At 39.3% G+C, this 23,354-nt stretch overlaps 3 protein-coding genes across 3 annotated transcripts in view; 2 read left to right on the forward strand and 1 right to left on the reverse strand.

Moving 5' to 3' along the window:
* Positions 1 to 23,354, forward strand: part of sun2 (Sad1 and UNC84 domain containing 2) — a 332,438-nt gene that overhangs the window by 33,548 nt on the left and 275,536 nt on the right. The window lies entirely within an intron of this gene.
* Positions 376 to 2,906, reverse strand: rps19bp1 (ribosomal protein S19 binding protein 1). The gene is made up of 4 exons (XM_087785241.1): positions 2,740 to 2,906; positions 1,786 to 1,956; positions 810 to 907; positions 376 to 651 (listed from the first exon to the last, which is right to left on the reverse strand). The coding sequence occupies exons 1-4, from the start codon at positions 2,792 to 2,794 to the stop codon at positions 502 to 504; spliced, it is 474 nt and encodes a 157-aa protein (XP_087641367.1). The 5' UTR covers positions 2,795 to 2,906; the 3' UTR covers positions 376 to 501.
* LOC148089877 (uncharacterized) lies at positions 5,799 to 12,567 on the forward strand. Its single transcript, XM_087809825.1, has 10 exons — positions 5,799 to 5,828; positions 7,084 to 7,283; positions 7,369 to 7,477; positions 7,572 to 7,641; positions 7,730 to 7,811; positions 9,190 to 9,323; positions 9,404 to 9,608; positions 10,441 to 10,528; positions 11,580 to 11,658; positions 11,730 to 12,567. The coding sequence occupies exons 2-10, from the start codon at positions 7,178 to 7,180 to the stop codon at positions 12,474 to 12,476; spliced, it is 1,620 nt and encodes a 539-aa protein (XP_087665951.1). The 5' UTR covers positions 5,799 to 5,828; positions 7,084 to 7,177; the 3' UTR covers positions 12,477 to 12,567.

A 23,354-nucleotide genomic window follows, 5' to 3' on the forward strand; every position in this document is an offset into this window, starting at 1 on the left:
CCTTGATTTTCTGGAACTCCTGTTGTGTTATCAGTTTTATCTTGATCTTTAAAATGTATACTTTATTGAATATTGTTTTGATTGTTTAAGCGCTTTGTGACCCTGGTCTGGAAAAGCGCTCTATAAATAAAAATGACTTACTTATATGTAAGAACTACCATTAATGTCCTTTTAAACATTAATGACGTTTAAAATAATTATTTTAGTGACCGTTATACAGTTCAAGGCATAACAAAAAGGATTATTACTCAAGTATTTCAGTTTTTTAATATACATGTTCCTATTGAACTTCATGATGGCCACACCATTTAAGTTTTATTACATATTTTTACTAACGTACTCGTCATTGTTTTATTAAAATAAAGGAAACGAATGCAATTTCCACAAATGTTTTATTTCTCTGATTTCCAAGCAGTGTAAGCATGAGGTACAAAAATGATGGAAACATTTATAAGAGTCTTTGAAGGTGATGTTCTGATCCAACACAGTCGGTAGAATGATTTATATCTGCTCCTCCACCAGTTTGCCAAAATATTCTTTCTGGAACCGCTGAAATTCCTCTTCTGAGAACAGGGACTCTGGTTTTTGGGGCTTCTTGGCTGGTGGCGCCGGACAATTCCTGGACTGTCTACCCTTCATTTGGTTCTGTATCTAGAAAACATACGAGAAAAGTGAGGCATGAATCAGGAACTGTGAGGAGGAAGCACTTAGATAAGATCCAAACAGGTATTGTAGGTAAAAATATTCAGAGAAAACTGTCAAGAGTTTTTGAATGCAACGTGAAAACATGACACCAGTTATCTCTTTACCTTAAGTGTATCGGAGTCTGTCGCCTTGTACTCGGTCTGCATGAAGTATTTGAGGTTTTCACTCAAGTGACTCTTTTTGTGGTTCTTCCTGAACTCATCTGTAAGAATCAGATAAGTATTTTTATCACACTGGCGCCCCCATGTGGTAAAACTAAACGGTATCAATTTGAAAAGCACGTCAAAAATGACCATTGTTGTGTTATTTATATCACTAAATGTGAAATGTACACACTATTAGAAAATTTTAAAAAAAAATCAGTTTCATTTGATCTTAATTCCAGCCATAGCGTTTTTATATTTCCAAACAGCCCCAATATTGGTACTGCAGTCATCACTGGATTGGGAGCAGCAGTGCCATTTCACATTTTAAATGCAGTTCTTACATAATTGGTATTGCATGATGTCAGGTATATGGATCTACATAAATATATACAGTATGTGATGTGGATAATTGTCAATAATAATAATTTCAATAATTGTCTAAGGAAAAAAAAATCTATGTAGACATAGAATTTACATTTAAAGCAAAACTGCAATATTAATTTTAAGGAAAATTAAACTCAACACAATATTGACTTAAGTGTAGGTGCTATGGTAATGCTCAACACATAAGAGAAGTTACTTTGAATTTTGATGCGAAGGGTCCGTCCCTTGGTTTATACAGTACATGCCCACATTGCCCGACTATAAGCACATTAATGTTATATTATTTAAAAAAAGGGCTATAGATACAACATGAGCCTCCACTCTATAAGCCTCTGGAAAAAAATACTTCACAAAGTTCTGTCACAGTTCATTTCTGAATACAACAGAAATAAAAGTAATTACACATATTTAAACACCACGTAAATACCAGGCAAACATGACATTAAAGTATCCACCCAGCACCTTCCCGGCGATAGCCACTGATAACGGCCGAAAGAAAATTGAAAAAAGGTAGGAAACATCAACACATAAAAAGAGGAGACAGACTGACCAATGGCAGACTTGATGTGCTTGTCTTTTACTGTAGCTTTGCTCTTGCCAGGACCGAGTTGGAGTCTTTTCACCTGCTTGGTGACGCCCTGCCGCTTCGTGCTCACAAGGTCCATCACAGAGACCCTATTTGGGGTTTGCTTCTGTCGCTTCTTCTTCCCTTTGCCGTCACCTACGAAATCGGCAAAATTGTTTGGTCTGCATGCATGATCAGATCATTTGAGAGCAATACTTTAAATAAATACTGTTATGTCTTTGCTTCATTCATATTTGATTACACGCAGTTAAAACCAATAACATATTTAACAATATGTATTTCGTGATGCGATGCATGAAGGAGAGATTCTATCGTTTCTTCCTAGCCACTGCTGTTAGGATATATAATGAAAACATAAAACATATTATATATTAAATACTCCCTCCCTCCACGTACTGTATATACTTGTACCGTGTTGCACTATTACAGCATGTTGTAATATTTGCACTACTACTGTACATTTGTCAATGTTATACCACAATATTATTTGTATTATTATTGTTATCTATGCACTCTATTTTTTTTCTTTCTACCGTGAATTTGCTGTGATAACAAAAATGTCCACCTATGTAGTATTATGGTATAGTTATTCGTAGTTTTCTCATTTGCCAGTTTATATGAAAAAAAATTAAACAATGCATTCATGTATTTGAATTCTGTTCATCTGATTTCATTCTAATTATATCCTTAATATTCAAGCCCAATACAAGTATTATTTAGATTGTGTTACACACAAAAAGACAGTAGAAATTGCATAAGTTAAACAATTTCTTGACCTATACACAAACAAGGTTATCAATAAGGTATATTGCAGTCAGTTAAAGATAAGTTTTAACTAAAACAATTCAGCCTTTTTCTCAGCCTACTATGACAACACGACAGGGAGATGCTAAAGCTAAGCTAATGGGCTCCACATACCTTGAATATCATCGCCGAGCAGCGCAAGTCCTTTTTTTAACAACGACAGAGACATATTGAAAATGTTTATATTAAAGATTCGTCTTAAGTTCCTTAGAGACACGCATTAGCAAGAAAGTGGTTCACGAGACCATGTGGAGTTTATCAACAACCGCCTGAAGTTCCGGCGGTGCGTCACAGAAAAGGAACCGACTGGAAACATTAGAGAACGATGTGACCGTCTTGGAAACCCCTTAGTTATCTCATTCATAACTTCGGGTTCTACGATCCGCCCAAAGTCTTCTAATCAAGCTTCACTAGTGGTTAACCCTCGAGGCCAGTGGTGAACCGTACCGTGCATTTCACGCTTCAGTAGTGCTAATATGAATTATTCCTCCGCTCAATAAATGTTAACTTAGCGGGTATTAAAAGGATCAAAATATACGACATTTAGCTTCAACCGTGAATTGTGATTGGTCAACGTTTTAGGGCATTATCAAATGAGCACGACATCAGCACATCACTTCTACTACACTGTGTGGTTTCCATGGCATCGGAATTTAGTAAAGACATAAAACATGAACCTCTGTGAATTATATGGAGCTGTGAGGATCCACCACAGCCAGCCTTCAGTCATCATCCAATGTTTCAAAGTGCGTCTCTTTGGACAAAGTAGTTCGCTCCAGTCGCTACATAAATATAGATATGACGTGATTTTGGCCTGTAACTCTGAAATGGAACGAATTTCGCAGAAAAATTATTCCAATCCACAGTCGACATGAGGGTGGTGTGAAAATGAGTTAATTGAATTCAGGGTGAACTGTCACTCTCAGTAAACGTCATTAGTTTCATAGCATTGAATCTGAAGCAGTGAGAGAAGTGAGTTTAAAGTAAGTTTAACAACGCTGTTGATTTTGCTTTTGGTCATTTTGCTCACATTCACCACTCCCCTCTTATACTAATGCATAAGTTCATTTCTCAAAAGTAATAATAAAAGTAGTGTAATTCGTTACAATTGAAAGACTTTAATATTGTTATTTAACTAAATACTTTGAATGAGAGTAATGCATTACTTTTTTATAAAGTAACTTGCCCAACACTGTATACAAAACAGAACGAAAGATAAAATTCTAAATTGGTGTTCTAGTTTTAAGTCAAATAATAAGCAGATATATCTATCTATATATATATAGATATAGATATAAATATATATATGTCTGTTTATAGAAGACAAAAAGGGGTGAGGGTAGTTATTTTGGCGAACGGTTACGTGTTTTAAAACTTCAACTAATTAAAGTTGTATTAACTGTTTGACTCCTTGTTCAAATTACACATTTCCTTCATTTCCTAGTCTGTACGTGTACTACTTTACAGTCTAGTACTGCTGAAGTTGTGGGGAGTAACTGTCCTGGCGTGATCCTGATAGTGCAGAGAATGTTATCTAGCGAGGTCTGTCTGCTCAGGACAGTCTCACACCAAGATAGGAAAGTGGAAAGTGTCACAGAAAGAAAAGAAAATCTCTTCTCATAAAACGAAACATTCAAGTCAATCATTAGTGAACACATTCAATTACATTTAAACTATTAACCTTTTTAATACAAATTAAATGTCTCCTTTCATCAGTTTTGTATGTGTGAATCTTGTTCTTTCTCTTTATTTCTCTTTGTTCTTATTTTATTTTGATTTATTTTTTATGAAAAATTGCTGTATTTTCAGTGGCTATTGGAAAAAAAATCAATATCCTGAAGGATCAATCAAGTTCTACCTTACCTCACCTTACCTTAACCTTAAATACTAGTAGTGTTGAAAACTATTTTGGGAAATCCAAAACCAAAGTCCAAAAAATCGAAACACATTTTAAAAGTAAACGTCTACAGTTTTTCAATTCCCAGCCACTGTAAAAAAAAAAAAGTTTTACTTTTCATTATTTTTTTTATCTGCAAAATAGCGCCCTCTTGTGTAAAATAAAATAATAATAATAATAATAATAATAATGTGAGGGCGTCATGACCGAAATTCCATACGAAATGACATTCCATTCAGAAAGTCAACTTACTAAAGATATAAAGCGGAGGAGAAAGTACTTCCTTAAGAGCCAAACTGACATCCAGGTGTAGAGAAAAATGATCGGACACGAAAAGCCTCACTTTTAAATTAGAAGTTCTTCTGACTTTGCACGATTGTGGTCGAAAGTGTTTGTCTGGTGAAAGAAACGGTTTCGTATGCTGCCGGTTTTTGGTCATCCTCCTGCAACTGAAGCGAGGAAAGAAAAGGTTATACAAAGACTGTTACATCCTGCTCGATACTGCTCTTTAGAAAATATCCACTTCGTCAATTGTCATTCTGTTTCAAGTAAAACATTTTTAATGAATCATTTTCTACAGTAAAAGAAGGGAAAAAACATTTTCAATAATTTCCTTATCTTTAACAAGCATTTTTTGCGGAGCATTTTTGTGGAATTCCATGTGGATTTAGTTATAGTTTAAAAAAACAAATAAACAAGTCATAGCATGAGTGTAATTGAGCTGCTTGGAAGATGTCTGCACTCACTAGTTCGTAAACAACAACGTTATAATAGTTTAATAATCTTTCTGTTCCCACCACATTACTCTTATATTGTTTATTTAGGATAGAGTTAATAAGACACTTCAAACACAAAAATAAAACACATTCAGTTATTTTTCTCAAAAGGTATAACAAACAAATATTCAAAATGCTGTTTATCTTCTTTGTATATAATATCGAATTCACATGCTATAACAACGTTTCAAATTATGTATTTAAACTAGAAATTACATCATGAAACTCAGAAAAACATATAATATACATTTTTTAATGTATAATATACAAGGTTAGTATGTGAATTAAGGGAGATCAACAATTTTTTTTTTTTTGCGTCAGTTAAGCATGGAAAGTTGACGACTGCGTCAATAGTTTTTTCCTTTGTGTCACATTTCTTCTGACTTGTTACCGTGTTCTTGGCAGGCGGGGGAACCACCGCGACCACAAAAAACTCCTCCTACCCTTCAAAGAGCACGAAACGATAGAGACCGCGAGTTTAGAATCCATCTGTCGTTTAAATGTGTTTTGACGAGACGAGATGCTGACAGGTACGTGGGTTTTTATCTCTCGCTCTCGTTGCGCTTCATTCTGGGCGACTTATATGTGGCTTCATGAATCCCCCTAGTTTAGTGATTCAATTTGTTTTTATTCCGTAAAAGTTTTCATCAAACCCCAGTAGCAGTTATTATGTATCTATGCTGCTCCTCTGTCGTTAAATGTTACATTTTTGTTCTCTTCATGAATTGAGTTGAAAAGTCCAGTGGAGAAGTTATGTCTTTGGTTGATGCTAGTCTAAGGTTCTTAAAGAGATTTCAGCCTTTCAGGGAATTTGGACACAGAATGACCCACATTGGACTCAAACCTACAGAATGTGATTGTGATGGTGTTTGGTTCTATAACCAAGAGATTTAACGAAAAAAACGTATTAGATAGTTTTGTTTTTACAGTCCATACATGAAACCTGGTCACTATTGGGTAAAAGAAACCCAACAACTACATTTACTTTCATTTCCTGAAACATCCACTAGAAACTAAAAGGAGGATGGATTCTTGGTCAAGATAAACCTGTTTTTTTGAAGATGAAAAAACATTAAAACATTAAAAAGTGTTTTTTCTTCCACAAAACTTGTGAGAGCACAAGCCGAGTCATGTTGTTATGCAACGTGCAGATATTTGTGTAGATATACACCATACGTTAAGATGTTTTTTGTCGGCTTGTTAATGTTGCATACTTTGATTTCTGGCTGGACTTTACAGTACAGTCGTTATGAATAAGAATATCTTGTTATATAAAGATAAATATAATTAAATCTAAAAGACGATGTCGAGGAGAAACAAGATGTTCTCGGTTTTTCGGCACCTGAAGAAGAGCCATTCACAGTTCCACTGTTCTGGCAGTAAAAACAAACAAACAAATAAAGGATTCTGGTACAAGTAAAGGTACAAAAAAAACACACACATTGCAAAGTAAAAGAAAATTTGGTTTGACAAGCGAATGATTCCACCACAGACTTAGAAAAGCAGTCAGAAGTCGACGGACACGTCTGAACACCTGTAGCGTCTGTGGCTATCGTGTCAGTTCAAGAAAACTGACTCACAGGACTTTGTGGTGAAGCACCTGCTGATTAAATGAACACACTTCCAACACAAATTCTTTCAACGTGTTAGCTCTGATCAATAAGAGCTGAAGGGACTGAAGGACCTTTGCATCTGAAGGGAGACCCAGACAAGGAAGTGGAAGCAGATGTGAAAGCAGGAAGTGAACCTTAAGGTCACCTTTATATATTGATCACATGTTCACAGCTGTCTCCTCACTTTGACGGATGAAGGACGAGGCGGTTGGTTTCGACATGAATCGACGGGCGGCGGCGAGAGAAGAGCAGTGATCGAGTGCATCATGGAGTGCGAGAGGAAGCTCCTCCTTCTCCTCTGTCTGATGTCATGGTGCGCCTGTGGCCAGAGTAGTTGGGATGAAAGCTGTTCCTCTGAGAGGCAACTTCCATGTTGGTCTTCTTACTTCCACGTACTTTAGATACATTCACAGCCCAGGTATTAAAACATTCATCTTATTTTTTTTCTTCCGTCAAGGTCTCAAATGTGTCAATGACTACCACAAAGTCATGAACTGCACCTGGAACATGTCACACCTGCCAGGACAGGTGTGTGAATTATACTATACCTGGGTCAAACCTCCAAGGTAGGTTTAGTCGCTATGGTTACAGCAGAACTATTAAAACTTCCTTTTAGCAGAAATCAAAGCAGTCAGTTGTTTCTTCTCCTGTCAATCCCAGTACGACTAAATTCAACGATTCGGTCTGCAGTTCAGAACTGAAGAGATGTTCCTTGTCTTTGAACAAAATTGTGAGTGTTCACGGTGTGAGGTTTTGTTGCAGCTTTTGTCTTTTTGTTCAATTATAACGGGCTTATAAAGTGTCTTTGTGTTCTCTAGTTGCAAATGTTCCACGTGATGAGCATCACCTTGACGTGTGCGCAGACGAGTGTGACCATGAACTACAAACCGGTTTGTCACAGTAAGGAGTTCAAAGATCAACACAATAGAATGTTATGGAGTGAAAAAATCAAACCATTATGAGATGATGAGGTGTTTTTCCAAATGATAATAATAATTCAGTTAAATTGACATGAGTAACACCAACAAGAGTACATGACACACACATTATTCACATGACCCATAAATTATCACACATATAAATGATAAAATGACACATATAAATAGTCACATTACACATAAAAGTGACCACATGACGAATGTTAATGACCACATGACACATAAAAATGATCACATGTCACATATCATTGATCACATGATACACATAACTGATCACATGATATGTATAAATAATCACATGGCAAATGTAAGTGATCAAATGACACAAATACTTTATCACATGACACATATACATTATCACATGAGACATATACATGGTCACATTACACATATAAGTGATCAAATTACACAGATAAAAGAACACATGACACATAACAGTGATAAAAATGACACACATATGTGATCACATGACTCATATACCTGATCACATGACATATATTTATCATCACATGACACATAACAGTGATAAAAATGACACATAAAAGTGATCACATGACACATATAAACTATTACATGACACAGAAATGGTCGCATGACACATAATAATACAATTAATTAATGGTTTAATTACAGTTAAAAATAGTTTGATTATATCTGAAAATTGGAGGATTACAGTTGAATATTATTTAATTAAAATTGTTCGATTACTGTTTTTAAACGTTTAACTGCAGTTTTAGATTGTTTAATTAATGTCAAAAATTGTTGGATCGCATCTTAAAATATTTAATTACAGTTTTGAATTGGCTTTGACCAATGAATTCTGTTCGATTAAAGTTTGAACGTTTCCTTATTAAAATGTGACTTAAATGTCAATTGAAAATATGAATAAAAATAAACTGGCTAGTTAAAATAAATCGGGTGCAAACTTTGAATTTTTGACGGGAATTAATGAAAAAAGGTAAACATCATCACAAGTGAGTTATACAAGAAACTTGTCATTATTATTTATTTTCAATGTAATTGAAATACGGTCAATTATAAAAGGGACTGAAATGAAGAATAAATGCTAAATTTATATTTTTTATATTTAAATATATATTTATTTTACATGTTTTTTTTTTAATTCTAATATTCTTTTTTTCAGCCATTTTATTGCCAATTTAAGATAGTTATGTTCTAATCCGTGCGTTGCCATGATGAGTAAATATTTTTGCCTTAACCCATGTTTTATCTCTGGGTCAAGGCGACCCGTAGGCCCTGATGTAGAAGAGTCAGCGATGGAATGGAAGATTTGAAACCTCTGTAAATGAAGTTAAATTCAGATTATTTTTCTCTTGTAGTCAAACCTAATCCTCCGACTATACTAAGCGTCAACTTGTCCACCGTGTCATGGTTGCCACGAGCTGATTACATGAGACCTCTGGGAGTTTACACTTGTGAGCTGCAGTGGAAACGAAAGGACCAACCATGGAGTGTGAGTTTGCTGCTCGCAGGACAAAAGCTGCATGAGTTGCGTGAATCAATTAATTATGTTTGACACGTTATTCTTCTTAGGATGAGCAAAACTGCTCAGATAGTGGTACTATATGTGTGTGCTCTACTAAAGTAGAGCTGCCTGAGAATGAGCTGATTAGAGGCGAGGATTACCAGATGCGTGTTCGTGTCAAGTTTGACAATGTCGACTACCGATCATTGTGGAGTGACTGGAGTCCGGAGGTGTCATGGGTCGCAGAGATCGGAAGATCGCCACATCCACCAGGTGACTCCTAGAGCTATTTAAAAAAAAACTTGTTGAAGTTGAATTAAAGCTCACGTGAAACAATTGTTTATTCCCTAAATATTTTTCAAGATTAAAGGGCACCTCATGTGAAAAGCCAACATGTTGTAAATGTTGAAGTCGTCCTCTTCAAAATGCAGTCGTTTCTTAAGTTCTCTCCTGCCTGAAATCTCGCTAAACGAGATTACGGTTTAAATTAAACATTCTGACATCACTCTGGTGCAGGTGTCCTCCCCTAGAAGCTGTAAATCAGTTAAGAACCTACATGTTAATAAACAAAATAAATATTTATGTAAACATGGTGAGAGTTACTTCTGCCTTTAGGTGTTTTTGTAATGTGTACATTAAGCAGCAAACCTTAATTTTATTATTCGTTTTTAATGTACAAAACAGGAGTTTTAGGGGTGAGTTTGAAGTTTACGTGAGCCCTTGAATGCAACATGTGTTTTTGTGACCAATCAGAGCAGAGTGGGCGTGGTTGCTTGGACGAGACTTCTTCTCAGCCAAAACGGTGCATTTTAAGTGGGCGGGGCTTAAGCATAATTTCTAATGTAAATATCTTTATTAAATGAGAGTTTTGTGCAGAAAGAAACATACTGATGAGTATAATAGAGTAGAATAGAGGTCCTAGAACAATTTAAGACACACTTAAATCAACACATTAGGTGACCTTTAATTAAAAAAGAGTTTGAGTAAACTGTGAATTTGGTAGATAAACTTTTGCATTGCAAGTTTTGTTGTGTGAAATGTTCATTTGAGCTGAAGTTTGGGTTTTATATTAATATAAATAAGATGTGTTGCTGTGTCTGACTAGATGCTGTTCACTTGTGGAAGATCATCTTTGCAGCAGCTGCCTGCGGCGCCGTCGCTTTGACCCTGGTTTGGAGCAACAAAAACAAATGGTAAGAGAAAATTCCCTGCTCGCTGCTGGATTCATCACACTCGGCTGAGCATCGAGATGAAGACTTCCTGTGTGTGGTGGAATATTTTTAACACCTGCAAAAACCAAAGTTAGAATTCGACCGAAGAAAAGCTTGAGTTGTAACAGGTCAAAAGTTTAGAGCATGCAAGAAAAGTCAAAACAAATGTACGACCTTAAAAAAGTATGAGGCTCAAATGCAAGATTATTGTAGTATCTGAAAACATAATTTGCTTTAGAGGCAACAGACAAGTAGTGATGGTCTGATGAAGCTTCATGAAGCAGTGTCATTATCTTCAGAGTCCACTAGATGGTAGTGATGTGTTGATGAAGCTTCATGAAACAGTGTCATTATCTTCAGAGTCCACTAGATGGTAGTGATGTGTTGATGAAGCTTCATGAAACAGTGTCATTATCTTCAGAGTCCACTAGATGGTAGTGATGTGTTGATGAAGCTTCATGAAGCAGTGTCATTATCTTCAGAGTCCACTAGATGGCGGTCTCTGCACTATTTGCCTTTGGTTTAAACTGTTCTAATGAAACATAATTTTTAAACTGATGGCGCCACTTACTGACCTCTAAACAACATGACACTGTTTCATGAAGCTTCATCAGCCCATCACTACCGACAAGCTTGCACTTTAGAAGACAAAATAAATTCCCAATGAAAATTCCAGGATTACTTTTGCTGATCTTGTGTACCTTGATCTGGATTTAATGAGGTTTTGAGGGTTTGTTCATTTACTTGTAAGGCGTCACAATGTCACTGCTCACGCGGCCAGCCCCTATACAAACTAGTGATGGTTTGATGAAGCTTCATGAAGCAGTGACATTATTTGAAGAGTCCACTAGATGGCGGTCTCTGCACTATTTTACTTTGTTTCTAATGAAACATCATTTTTAAACTGATGGCGCCACCTACTGACCTCTGAACAACATGACACACCCATCACTATCACAAACTAGCACTCCCTGGCGGAGGTATACACTGTCCCAGTGCTTTTTTTAGTCCATTTTATTTTATTGTGTTTCAGGGTTTACAGCCTGAAGAGGGTCATTGATCCACCATTACCTGATCCTGGGAAGTCCTTCCTGAAGGATGTTCACCTCCAGGTATTGCTACCAAACATCATGAGCCTTTTCAAATCAGAGCTTAATTCTCCATCTTTTGTGATCATCTACAGAATTGGCAGAGCAGACTGGAATCGTCCTATTCCCCTCTTCAACCCGTGGAAATCCTTCCCGTGGAAATCCTTGGTAACTTGCACTGCGTCACGCCGCTGTCACTCATGGAGAGGTTCATCAGCGAGAGGTTCCAAGAGTCCAACAGTTCCGGATTCACCAACTTGAGCTACGCCCAGGTCTCCTCGTCGCCTCCTTCCTCCGCCACAGCTGGAAATCCACTTCCTCGCCGCGAGGATTCGTCGTACGGACAAGTCCAGCGTGAGAGGACTGAAGCGGAGAAGGTGAAATTGGCAGAACTCTTAACAGGGATCCTTAAAGAAAAGCCAACAGAGGTCAGCCTCGAGAGTCAAGGGGAGACGGGAGGCCTCAAGAGCGACAAAGCCCTCGTTGAGATCCAGAGATTCTTCGCCAGAGGGACGACCGGGGGCGTTTTCGGCACGGGGTCCATCCAGATCTGCCCCGGCTACAAATCCGTCTCGCGCCAGCAAGAGGACCACGTGGAGCATCCCAGTCTGGATTCGGGGCTCGGCCTCGAAAACGAAGACGTTCGTCACAGGGACGATGCGGAGATCTCCAACCTACCCCGTCATCCTCCCCAGGCTTCCTCGCCGCGCTCGCTACCCGAGGCGGCGGATCTGAGGGCGGCGCAGATGATGCAGCTGCTCCAGAAAATGGTGGCGACGCCTGGATCAATGGAGCCGTCGTGTGACGGATACAAGCCGGTCGTGCAGGAGCAAAGCGATTGATCGCCATCATGTCCGCCTGTGTTCATTCTCCAAAGACTACTTGAAACATTCTTGACCTTTTCCAGCTTCCTCTCTCTTTGCTGCTGGTCCCATGACCTCAAGGTGTTTTCCAGAACACATTTGTTATTTGGTTTGCTATTAAAAGAACAGGTAATGTTGACCTCTGGACTCTGTCTTCTTTCTTTACACAAACAGCCCACTGTAAAACCTGGAGGAGGTTTCTGAAGGTTTCGTCTTCCTTTGAGCGGTTTTGATGCAACAGCAGAACTGGAAGCATCAGCGTTGCTATGGCGACACCAGCGCGACAGTCTCATCTTCCCTCCGGCAGAACTTGTCTGAGAAGGATTGTCTTGGTATTGAAACTGCAACGATATATATTTTTGGATGCTGAGCACCTAGCCAGGAGGGACTGACCCAGATCAAGTCTCATGGAGTGACATCAGAACCTACAGAAGACCAGGAGGTTGAGTCTTTTCTTTAACAATAGTGATATTTTAGCTCCTGCTGATATTTCGTGACGAATACATTTTTGTATAAAATTTGATTTGTACTTGTTAGCTTCATTTCTAGCTTCATTTCACTTTTTAACTCTTGTGTCACTAAGTTTCACACACACACACACACACACAGACACAAATGAACACACACAAACACTCATGCAGAAGCACACACTAAAAGACGCAAACACACGTGCATGCAAACACAAATGCACAAACACACACGCCTGCATTAAGAACACATATGCACACGTACACAAAAAGACACACACGACCAGAAACAAGCACATGTACACAACACAAAAAAAGCAAACACAGATGCACAAGGACACACTAAAAGACACAGAGACACACACACGCATGCATTCAAATACACATGCACACACACACAAACAGACACACACATACAAACACATACAAGTCTTTAATTCAGTGGTCTATGCACACACACACACACACACACACACACGCACACACCCCCCCCCCCCCACACACACACACATAGATTCATGCACACACGCACACACACACAAATAGTCACACACGTAGACACACATGCAAATACATAAACAGACACTCACACAAACACATTCTTTGGCTTCAATCCCCCCAAAACTGTATATAATATATATTTAAAAATAATTATATTAAAAAAGACTCCATAACTTTTTCTTAAATAAAAAAAATATATTAATTTTAGTTGTTAATGTCCAACTAAAACACACAAAAAGAAAACTGTGAAAAAGAGACAGAAAAATCATCTTTTCATTGTTTGCTCATATTCATGCAGTGTCAAAAGTGACCACTAGGGTGAAGCAGAATGCCGTCACAATCGTTTATCAACAAGAGTGTACGAGATACTCGTTGCATAACATTAAGGAAAGATACATTAATTCCAATTCCTCCGTGTTAAAAAATAAATTCTGATGAAATGTATGACTTGGCAGCAACAATATTGTAAGAATGATTTGTCTAAATTTCTTGATGAAATTCCAAACAATACTTACATTTCCTTCTTAAAGGTTAATCGTGTTTTCCTTTCCTATTAATGATTTCTATAATGAAGACTATAAGTCTAAATAATAACAACAACAACAACAACAACAACAACAAATAAATACCATAAAATAAATAATTATGTAAAACAAGCTTATAAATTACTTACTTACATGGAAAACAGAAATACGGTATATATATGTTGGTCGTTACCAGAACCCTACAGAGAATTCGCCCCCCTGCTGTCAACCACTGTCGCCATGACATCGGAAGTGTCAATCAAGGGCCAGAACCACATTTCCAACCGCAAGTGGTTGTTTGACACGCCAGAATCTTCTTGTACCAAGAATCTGCTTGTATTCACCAGCGTCTCCCGGACAGTTTTTGAGCATCTGTGCCCCGACCTGTGACGGAATCCTGGACCGTACAGGTGGACAGGACGTGAGAAACTGTGGTAGAACCTTATGACTTTTATTTTTGACATATGAAGCTGAAACTCTGATGTCTGGTCACCAAGCTTGTGTCCACTTGATCTTCTGAGACTCTTCTGAGAATAGTCTCTTCCCTAAATAATCAGTGTTCGAATCATACGTGTGGCGCCTTCGTCTGTCTTTGGGGAAGATAGAGCTGAGCCAGAGGGCTCAGGACTGGTATATCTGCGGCCCCTGGACTGGAGAAAAGCTGGAGGACGTTTCTGGAGCCCTGAAAACACCTGACATTTTTGTCATCACTTGTCATTAAGTTGTTTTTTTTTAGATGTTGTGCAATGTGCGCCATTAAGAGCAGGGGGCGGAGCCAGTCTGGTGTGCAGACTGGCTCCGCCCCCTGATGACAACCATACCCCACATACCACATAAATAAATATCGAGACTCAGAAACATTTTCACTCAGAGTGCAAAACGATGAAGAAACAGAAAGTACTTCACACTTTTTAAAAACTACGTTTGTCTTTGTCTTTAGATGAACTTCAATGCAACTGTGTTCGGTTCAGATGCCATCGAGGGGGGCGTGGCCAGTCTTCAAGTGCAGGTTAACCACATCTGTGGGTGGCATCGGCTGCCCACGGTTTCTATGGCGACGGGTGACTCCACACACCGAAGCGTGTGGCGGATTGGGGTAAAAAATGTTCTGCTCAAAGAATACAAATACGATTTTTGACTTTTCTGAAAGTTCTACACTGTATCGTCGAGTCGGTCTTGTCGGGCAACAGAACCGCCGTGGCGAGGCCAAGTTTCGAAGCAGCAACAAACTGAAATGGATTAACAAATCTCCTGTGGCCACACGGGACACTTTTCGTTGAACTAAAGTAAGTCAAATGGATTCCAAAGAAATTCCCTTCCTAATCCGTAATGATCTCAACCCTTGGTGGTGAGTAGAAAATGAGTGAATTTGGAATTTTGGGTGAACTATCAGTTCGAGTCAAGACTCATTGAGACGTGTGCGATTCACCTTGACAAGTCCACGACACAGTTATATATCTTAACTCTTACTCGCGTAGTAATCAAAAGAACACCACGCTCTCCTGCTGATTTAGGACTTGGCTGCCTTCTCGTCACCCAGCCTCTTCTTTCCTTAGGTGTGGACCCCGTCTGTTTGGGGAAAGTCCTCCTCAACCATTGGAGTTAAGCAGATCCACCTCCACCACAATGTGTTCAGATGGCGGGAGTTATGTCCACTTTCCTTGAGGTCACAAAAGGTGTACCTCAGGGCTCAGTGCTAGGACCCATTTTGTGTACAAGCTACATAATCTGTCTGCAAACTTGTTTAATGCCTCACACCATTTTTAGAATAATGACACTGTCATTTATCATTTGTCAATTTCACTTGAACAAGCATTTACATTTTTGAAGTACAGATTAAACTAATTTAAACTGGTTTAAAATGTGGAAATATCCAAAATAATCTTGTTTTTTTTTCTAACCAATCTGTTCCTATGGAAGAAATATCTCCTTATTAGAACTTCCCATGGCAGAGCTATTGAGCTGATTACAGCTTATTGTTATAAGTACCTGGGATTTGTCATTGATCAGGAGCTTCTTTCAAAGAGCATGTTAGGAAATTGTTTTTTTATTTATTTAGAATGAATGTTGTTGTCTTTTATAAAAATAAGTCTTGTTTCTCCCTCACAGCTACGACGGTCCTCGTATCAGCGACGTTCTCACCAATACTGCACTATGGCGATGTGGTCTACATGTGTGTCTCTAACTGTTGCCTCCGATCATTGACTCGATCTATCCTTGTTTTCTGAGGTTCATCACTGGCTGTAGTCGCCTCACACAACAATGCAAAATGTATGCTATAGCTTCAATGTCCTCTCTCTGTAAGAGCCTGATTTTCAGTAAGTAAGTAAGTAATAGTGATTTGTAAAGCGCCTTTCTAGACCAGGGTCACAAAGCGCTTGAACAATCAAAAGCAATACACAGTTTAAAATACATACAAATTTAAAAACTTTCATTGGCCAAGACATAAAACAAACACAGGAGTCCTGCTTAGGAGCAACAGTCTGGAAGGATTTCTCTCCTCCGGTCCTGAACTGTGTTCAGGAACCATCAGTAGATTCTGATCCACAGACCTCAGAGCCCGAGCTGGGGTGTAAGTCTGGATCAGATCACTGATGGAAGGTCTGACCATGAATAGATCTGAAAGTAAGAACCAGAATTTTAAAATGGATCCTGAAAGAAACTGGCAGCCAGTGAAGAGATTTAAGGATCGGAGAAATGTGAGTTCTTCTACTAGAGCCGCACAGAATTCTCGCTGCAGAGTTTTGTTTTAACTCCAGGGGAGACAGCTCCTTCTTTTACAAGGCTCTTCTCGGCACGGTTTCAACATATTTAAGCAAGTTTTCTTTAGCGAACCAAAAGCTATTTTGCCTTGCGTTTGAATTATATTTTACACAGGTCTGCTCAACTTTTTCAGACCAAAATGGGAAAGACTCAGTTTCTTTGTCCCAGCTCCTCTGAATACTCCCCAAACTGAACTTAAATTGCAAACCTTTATTTAGCTCTCCGCTCCATCTCGAACTTAAACAAAATCCATCTGAATAAGATTTAATCGATGACCTGAAAAATCCTTAACAAATCTCTTCGTCAAATTTGCTTAAGTTTAAACCAACTGTGGCAGCTCTCCTCTCTGTGAACCATTAATAATAAAAGTGTTTTTTTTGTTTTGTTTTGTGGAGCCACAGGAGAGTCTGGGCAAAGAATCAACTAATGCAAATTGAAAGTGCGCCTGCCAGTTCAATGCTCGGTTTGTGTCGACCTTTTCATTGAGTCCTTACTTTTCTTCAGATTGACCAAAGCTTTTATTATTTACAGTATTCATGACAGAGCTAAGTTCTCTATAATAAATAACAATCAGGCTGAAAATAGACTTTTACGAGCTGTTTCGTAACGCAGGAGCTTTGGCGATGAAGTCGTAAGGATGTGTTTCTGAGGCATGTCAGTCCTCGTTTCCTTATATAGTGAAGAAGAAGTGTAATACTGGCCGGAAAATGAACAACAAACTAGCTGGTGAAACTATTATTTTTTAGAGAGAGAAACATGAGTCTTATCGGGACAGTGGAGTATTATCTACGTATCATTTTGAACCTCATACGCTTCCCAGCTTGACCCTGGGAAGAGTTCCTGGGAAGAGTTCCACTACTGTGGAAGACGTCCTGTGTGGTACCGGTGCCGAGGACTCAGCACCCTAAGGATCCCAGCTGCTACAGACCTGTGGCCTTGACATCCCACCTTATGAAGGCTCTGGAGCGGCTGGTCCTTAGTTACCTGAGTCCTCTGGTGCGCTCCTCCATGGATCCGTTGCAGTTTGCCTACCAACCTGACATCGGCGTGGAGGACGCCATCATCTTCCTTCTCCACCGAGCACTTTCTCACCTGGAGTCGCCTGGAAGCACTGTGAGGATCCTTTTCCTGGATCTAAGCAGTGCTTTCAATACCATCAGGTCAAACATCCTGAGGGACAAGCTGGAGCTGTCTGGAGCGGACACTCACCTCACGGACTGGATTGTGGACTACCTCACCAACCGTCCACAGTTCGTGAGGACCCGGGATGGTGTTTCGAGGACTGTACTGTGCAGTGTAGGGGTCCCCCAGGGAACAGTGTTAGCACCGTTCCTCTTTTCACTGTACACTGCAGACTTCCAACACCTGTCTCCCACCAGTCACCTGCAGAAGTTCTCGGACGACTCCGCCATCGTCAAATATTCTTCTGCCGATGTGTTTGGTCACAAATGAGTGGCTGCAAGGATTACTTTCAGCTGTGAACCTGAAGGTAATCATTGCAGATCAGCTGTGAAGCTGAAGGTAAAGGTGCAGATCCATCAGAAATATTTAAAAAATAAAGGCATAGATTAAATCACCAGTGACTGCACATGCTAAACAGGAAGTTTATCCGAAAGTAATGCTGTTTCCCAGACATTCAAGTACCTTTAAATATCTCCCAAACACCTGAAAGTCAAACTTAGATGGAGACGCAAAAAATGTATGATAATACTTTTATATCCTGGCAGAACCCATTTAAGTGATGTTAGTAGTTTTTTCTTTAGTTAATATACAGTTATTTTTATCCAACAAACAAACCAAATTTGGTATTAAAGTTTTCCTCATAAATACGTTTGTAAAATGCCTTTTTCCGAGCCAATTATGTGAAAATTCTTCTTTTCGGAGAAGAAACTTGAGACAGACTTCTTCCACAATAATAGAAAAAACATTTACAACGGAGGAATAGATCGATGATAACATGGAGCTTCTTTGTTTTGCCGGAGAAGTTTCAAGGACGGGACCATGTAGCTGATTTACACCATTGGTTCAGCACGAACAAATATATAAGATTTAGTCAAAAACTCATACTTTCGTGCACAAAAGCCCCGTAGAAGAGCAGCGTCTTCGGCTCGTAATCACATTGTTTGAGGAAACATCTGGAAGCAAATTCTTGAATAAGATTATTCATTCATCAAACAATCAAGTGCTGTGATGCAAACAAGCACACATTCGATGGCAGATGTATCACAACATTAGGATTGTGTGCGCTGACAAACAAATATCCAGATATCGAGCGCGAGGGTTCATCCATTAGCCACATTATTCTGGTCACCAAACAAACATTTGCTTTACGGAAGAAATCTTGGTCCCACAACTGTGTGTTGTCTTAGCTGCTCACCCTGAAATGAAATAAACTCCAGAGAGTATACTTGTATATGTGTATGTTTGTGTGGGAAGTCGAGCAGCAATATATGCTAAACTTGCTGATATAGTTCGTTTTTATCAGCGTTGGAAAAAAACAAGACTGTTCTCCGCCAGCACAAGTGCAAACATTTCAACCCGGAAAATCACACCAAACGAGTTGGCGGCAAATGGCCGGTGCTCCTGATGTGGTCTGTGACAATCTAATTGAAATCTAATCATCAAAATGAATGATTAAAAAAAGATGTTCAAATAAAGAGGTCAAACAGATGAAAAAGAGAAAAGGCAAGAATAAACAGAATGCACTGAACAGACACGGCGTGAAACCTTAAGAATAATGGTTTTCACAAACAAAACCGATTCATCGTCAGTGACAAAGAAATGTTCTGGATGAATCATCGGCCATTATGTGTGCAAGTCTGATTTTGGAAAACAAAAAGAGAAAACTGAGGCTGATGTACAAAAGCATGAACTAAAGATTTGGAGAATAGAGAATTACATAATTTCGTTTTAAGGGATAAATAGTAGCTGGAAAAGTATCACAGGGACAAACAACGACTCATCATGGTGATGTTCCAGATAGTGATGGTCTGATGAAGCTTCATGACACAGTGTCATTATTTTCAGAGTCCACTAGATGGCGGCCTCCTCACTGTTTTACTTTGTTTTGAACTACTGTTCTAATGAAACATCATTTTTAAACTGCGCCACCTACTGACCTCTAAACAACATGACACTGTTTCATGAAGCTTCATTAGTCAATCACAGAGAAAGAACAAGAACAACTTTCCTTTAAAGTTGCCTTTTTTCAGGACTTTGACCTCACTGTTCACAACACTGGGAATCAAACCCCTAACTAACTGGAAAGAAATGCAAATAACTATTGAGAAAAGTAGCTTGTTGACATATTATGAATTCATAATCTGTACATAGCGTTAACTTCATTGAAAAATACGTATTGATCATAAACACTACAGTCATAATGAGCGGGAGCACCATGAGTCAACATTAACAAACTCAACTGAAATATAAGTTGGAATTAAGTCTCTATTGCCAGATTTACCGCCTCCTCATGACCTACAACGTTGTTAAATCCTGGTTTAACTTTGAGTTTTATGTTCTAGTTGGTAATGAAATGTCAGCCATATATAGGACCTGCTAATCCTTTGACCCCCTCGTAGTTATCAACCATAAACTGTCACAACAAGCGTCCCTGCTGGGAGGAAACTCATCTGTTTCCCCTTCATTTGATGTCTCCACAGCTCCCCTGGGCTCCTCCACTCCCGTGCTCCCTCACCGTGATGGGTTAACCAGCTGAGGTTTTTCGTTGTGGTCGAGATTTATTGCGCTCTGGGCATGTGGGAGGAGGAAAAGCAGAGACGCAAAAGGGAGCTGAACCGTTTAGAAGTTACTGCAATGGACAGTCAACTCTTGCAAGGTCCTACACATGCTAACGTCAGTGGTGGTAGTGTTTCTCATCCTGACAACTAGTGCTGGTCTGATGAAGCTTCATGAAGCAGTGTCATTATTTTACACTTGTGGTCTCTGCACTGTTTTCCTTTGTTTTGAACAACTGTTCTAATGAAACATCATTTTTAAACCGATGGCGCCACCTACTGACCTCTAAACAACATGACACTGCTTCATGAAGCTTCATCAGACCATCATTACTGACATCCATCTACTAACTCAATTCATCCATCTATATGTTTTTGGACTGTGAGAGGAAACTGGAGTAAACATACAAAGTCCACACAAAAGCAGACCGGGGGCCACATGCGGCCCTTTGACTGTATTTATGCGGCTCTCGTAATGTCAAAGTATGATCATGTAGAAATGGTTCTAATACATTAGCAAATGTATTTTCTATTTATTATTTTACATTTTCACATATCACTTATTTACTTTTTCCCTCCTTTTTGTGTGTACTTTTTCTAATATATATTAACCCCTCAAAACTTTTTTTTTAAGTTAGTTGAAGAAATGTTTTGAAAAAACTCATACATACAAGAATAAAATTGCAGTTTATTTAGCTTAATATATGTCACGGCCTAATTTCCTTTTTTTTTAGGGATTTTTTCATCTTTCTTTTGGCTTGACGGCCCCTAACAACATTCACAGAATTTAATGTGGCCCTTGAAGATTTATAATTGCCTACCCCTGCACTAAAGGGTCACAAGGTGCCTCCCCCCGAACCGGGAAGCGAACCAGCAACCTTCCCGCTGTGAGATGATCGCGCTGACCACTGCACCATCGGGTTCCTAATTCAGTCCACATCAATCAAACTTGAATTGATTCTGCAAAACACATCTAGAAATTAACTTAAACACACCTTTGGCCAATTCGTTTTGTGAAAACGCCTCTGAATGTCACAGCGGGAGATAAACAAGAAAAAAAACCGTTCAGTAAAGTAGAGTTTGGAGACACACCGCCGGTGTGGGTTGAGCCCCCTGGTGGGACGTCAAAGGCAAATGAAAGGCATCATTCGAGTGTTGAAAATGCAAAGTGGGCGCGAAGAGACGTGACACTCATGAAGATGCTTCTGCAACATGGTGTTGAGTAACTCAAGATAACGCGGAGGAGAGGCGATAATCACAGAGCCTTTTTATGAAGCAGACTAGTTTCCCACTTCCTGAGGGGAATCCACTAAAGAGCCCTCTTTAGTCCATTCCACGCCCACTGATGCCAGGATGCTGCAAACCGCAGCAGCCCACATGAAGACGAGAGGATATCTCTCAAGGCTCCGTGACCGATTGTCGTGGGCGTAAAAGCCTGAATTTGTTTCTGGAATCTTGTTTGTTTTGGGGTTTTTTTGCAAAAAAAAAGCTTATGCTAACTCCCCAAGCTAACCCACGGTCAACTGAACATTAGTTAAACGCAGCTTCACAAAAATGAATATGCATTTCTTTAGGATAAGAATCCTATTGTCGTTATTGTGTTTTGTTTTCAAATATGGAGAGATAGGAACATGACAAAAAAATGAAATCCCTGCAAGCGTCAATCAGAGGGAAGGCATGATGTGAATATGAAACGAAGAAGAAGATTCGTGGGTGTGTGCCCGCTGAGCGAGGAGGACACGAGATGACAGAGCGAGGGAAGAGGAGAAAATAGGATCGAACAACTTCAGAGGGAGATGGAGGGAAGAGTGGGAGTGCAAACAAGGGGCTGGGTGAGATAGAGAGAGAAGTTCGGAAACGACAGACGGTGATCGTTCTACTTTAATGAATTGAACATTTTCGCATGGAATAAAATAAAATCACTTCTGGAATTCAGATATGAGGATGATTTACTTGATAACTATCGCAACTACTGAAACTTTCGCAGGTAGAGCCACGATTGGGTCCAACAAGGGTCTTACCAGCAAAGTCCTGTCCGTAGCAAGACCTCAGTATTAACAACAACTCCATAGCTAACCAGACCACGATGACTTATAACTCTCCCTACCTGGATGCAAGATCCTGATCGTCAGGTATATGGTACACAGCTTGGGGAGGATGCTTCTATTCCATTATTGCTCTTGTTTCTCACAAACAGAACGGAGTGTGAGATAAACTACACACAAAAGGCTCTGGGGAGTTAAACACAAACAATAAAAGTTTAAATCCACAGACTGTGGCAGATGGTCATGAATTCCTTTACTAGCGTTGAGCATCTCAGAGGAATGTGAATTACCGTGAAATACTTTCTAGGATTGACAATGTGGATGGTAAGTTGAACTAACTATAGGTTCATCCATTCACCCGTCCGTCTGACCATGTCCAGGACCTGGTATTTAGCAGCACTTGCGATTGTAAGTCGCTTTAACTAGGGTACCCTATTTTCCGCACTATAAGGCACACTTAAAAGCCTTTACATTTCTCAAAAAACGACAGTGCACCTTATAATCCGGACTGCCTTATATATGAACATTACCTGGTGGTTGACTTGTTTACAAACACTTTCATGACCCTGCGCCGACACGCCGTAGGCAGAATTACATCTTTGTGTCATCACGGGGTAGGAATAACGACGCACGTCACATCATGGCGGACGTCTATGGAGTTAGATTACTGCCACCGGTTTGAGCGAGTGTGTCTTGGTTGATATACGCTCAAAACACTCTGCTGCGCACTCAACCAGTCATATACGTGCGATCAACATGTCATACACGCACGCTCTAGCCGTCATACACGCGCTCAACTTCTCTGCTGCTCACTCAACAT

The sequence above is a fragment of the Callionymus lyra genome, chromosome 1 (genome assembly GCF_982586985.1).
Source record: "Callionymus lyra chromosome 1, fCalLyr1.hap1.1, whole genome shotgun sequence".
NCBI classification, from domain to species: Eukaryota; Metazoa; Chordata; class Actinopteri; order Syngnathiformes; family Callionymidae; genus Callionymus; species Callionymus lyra.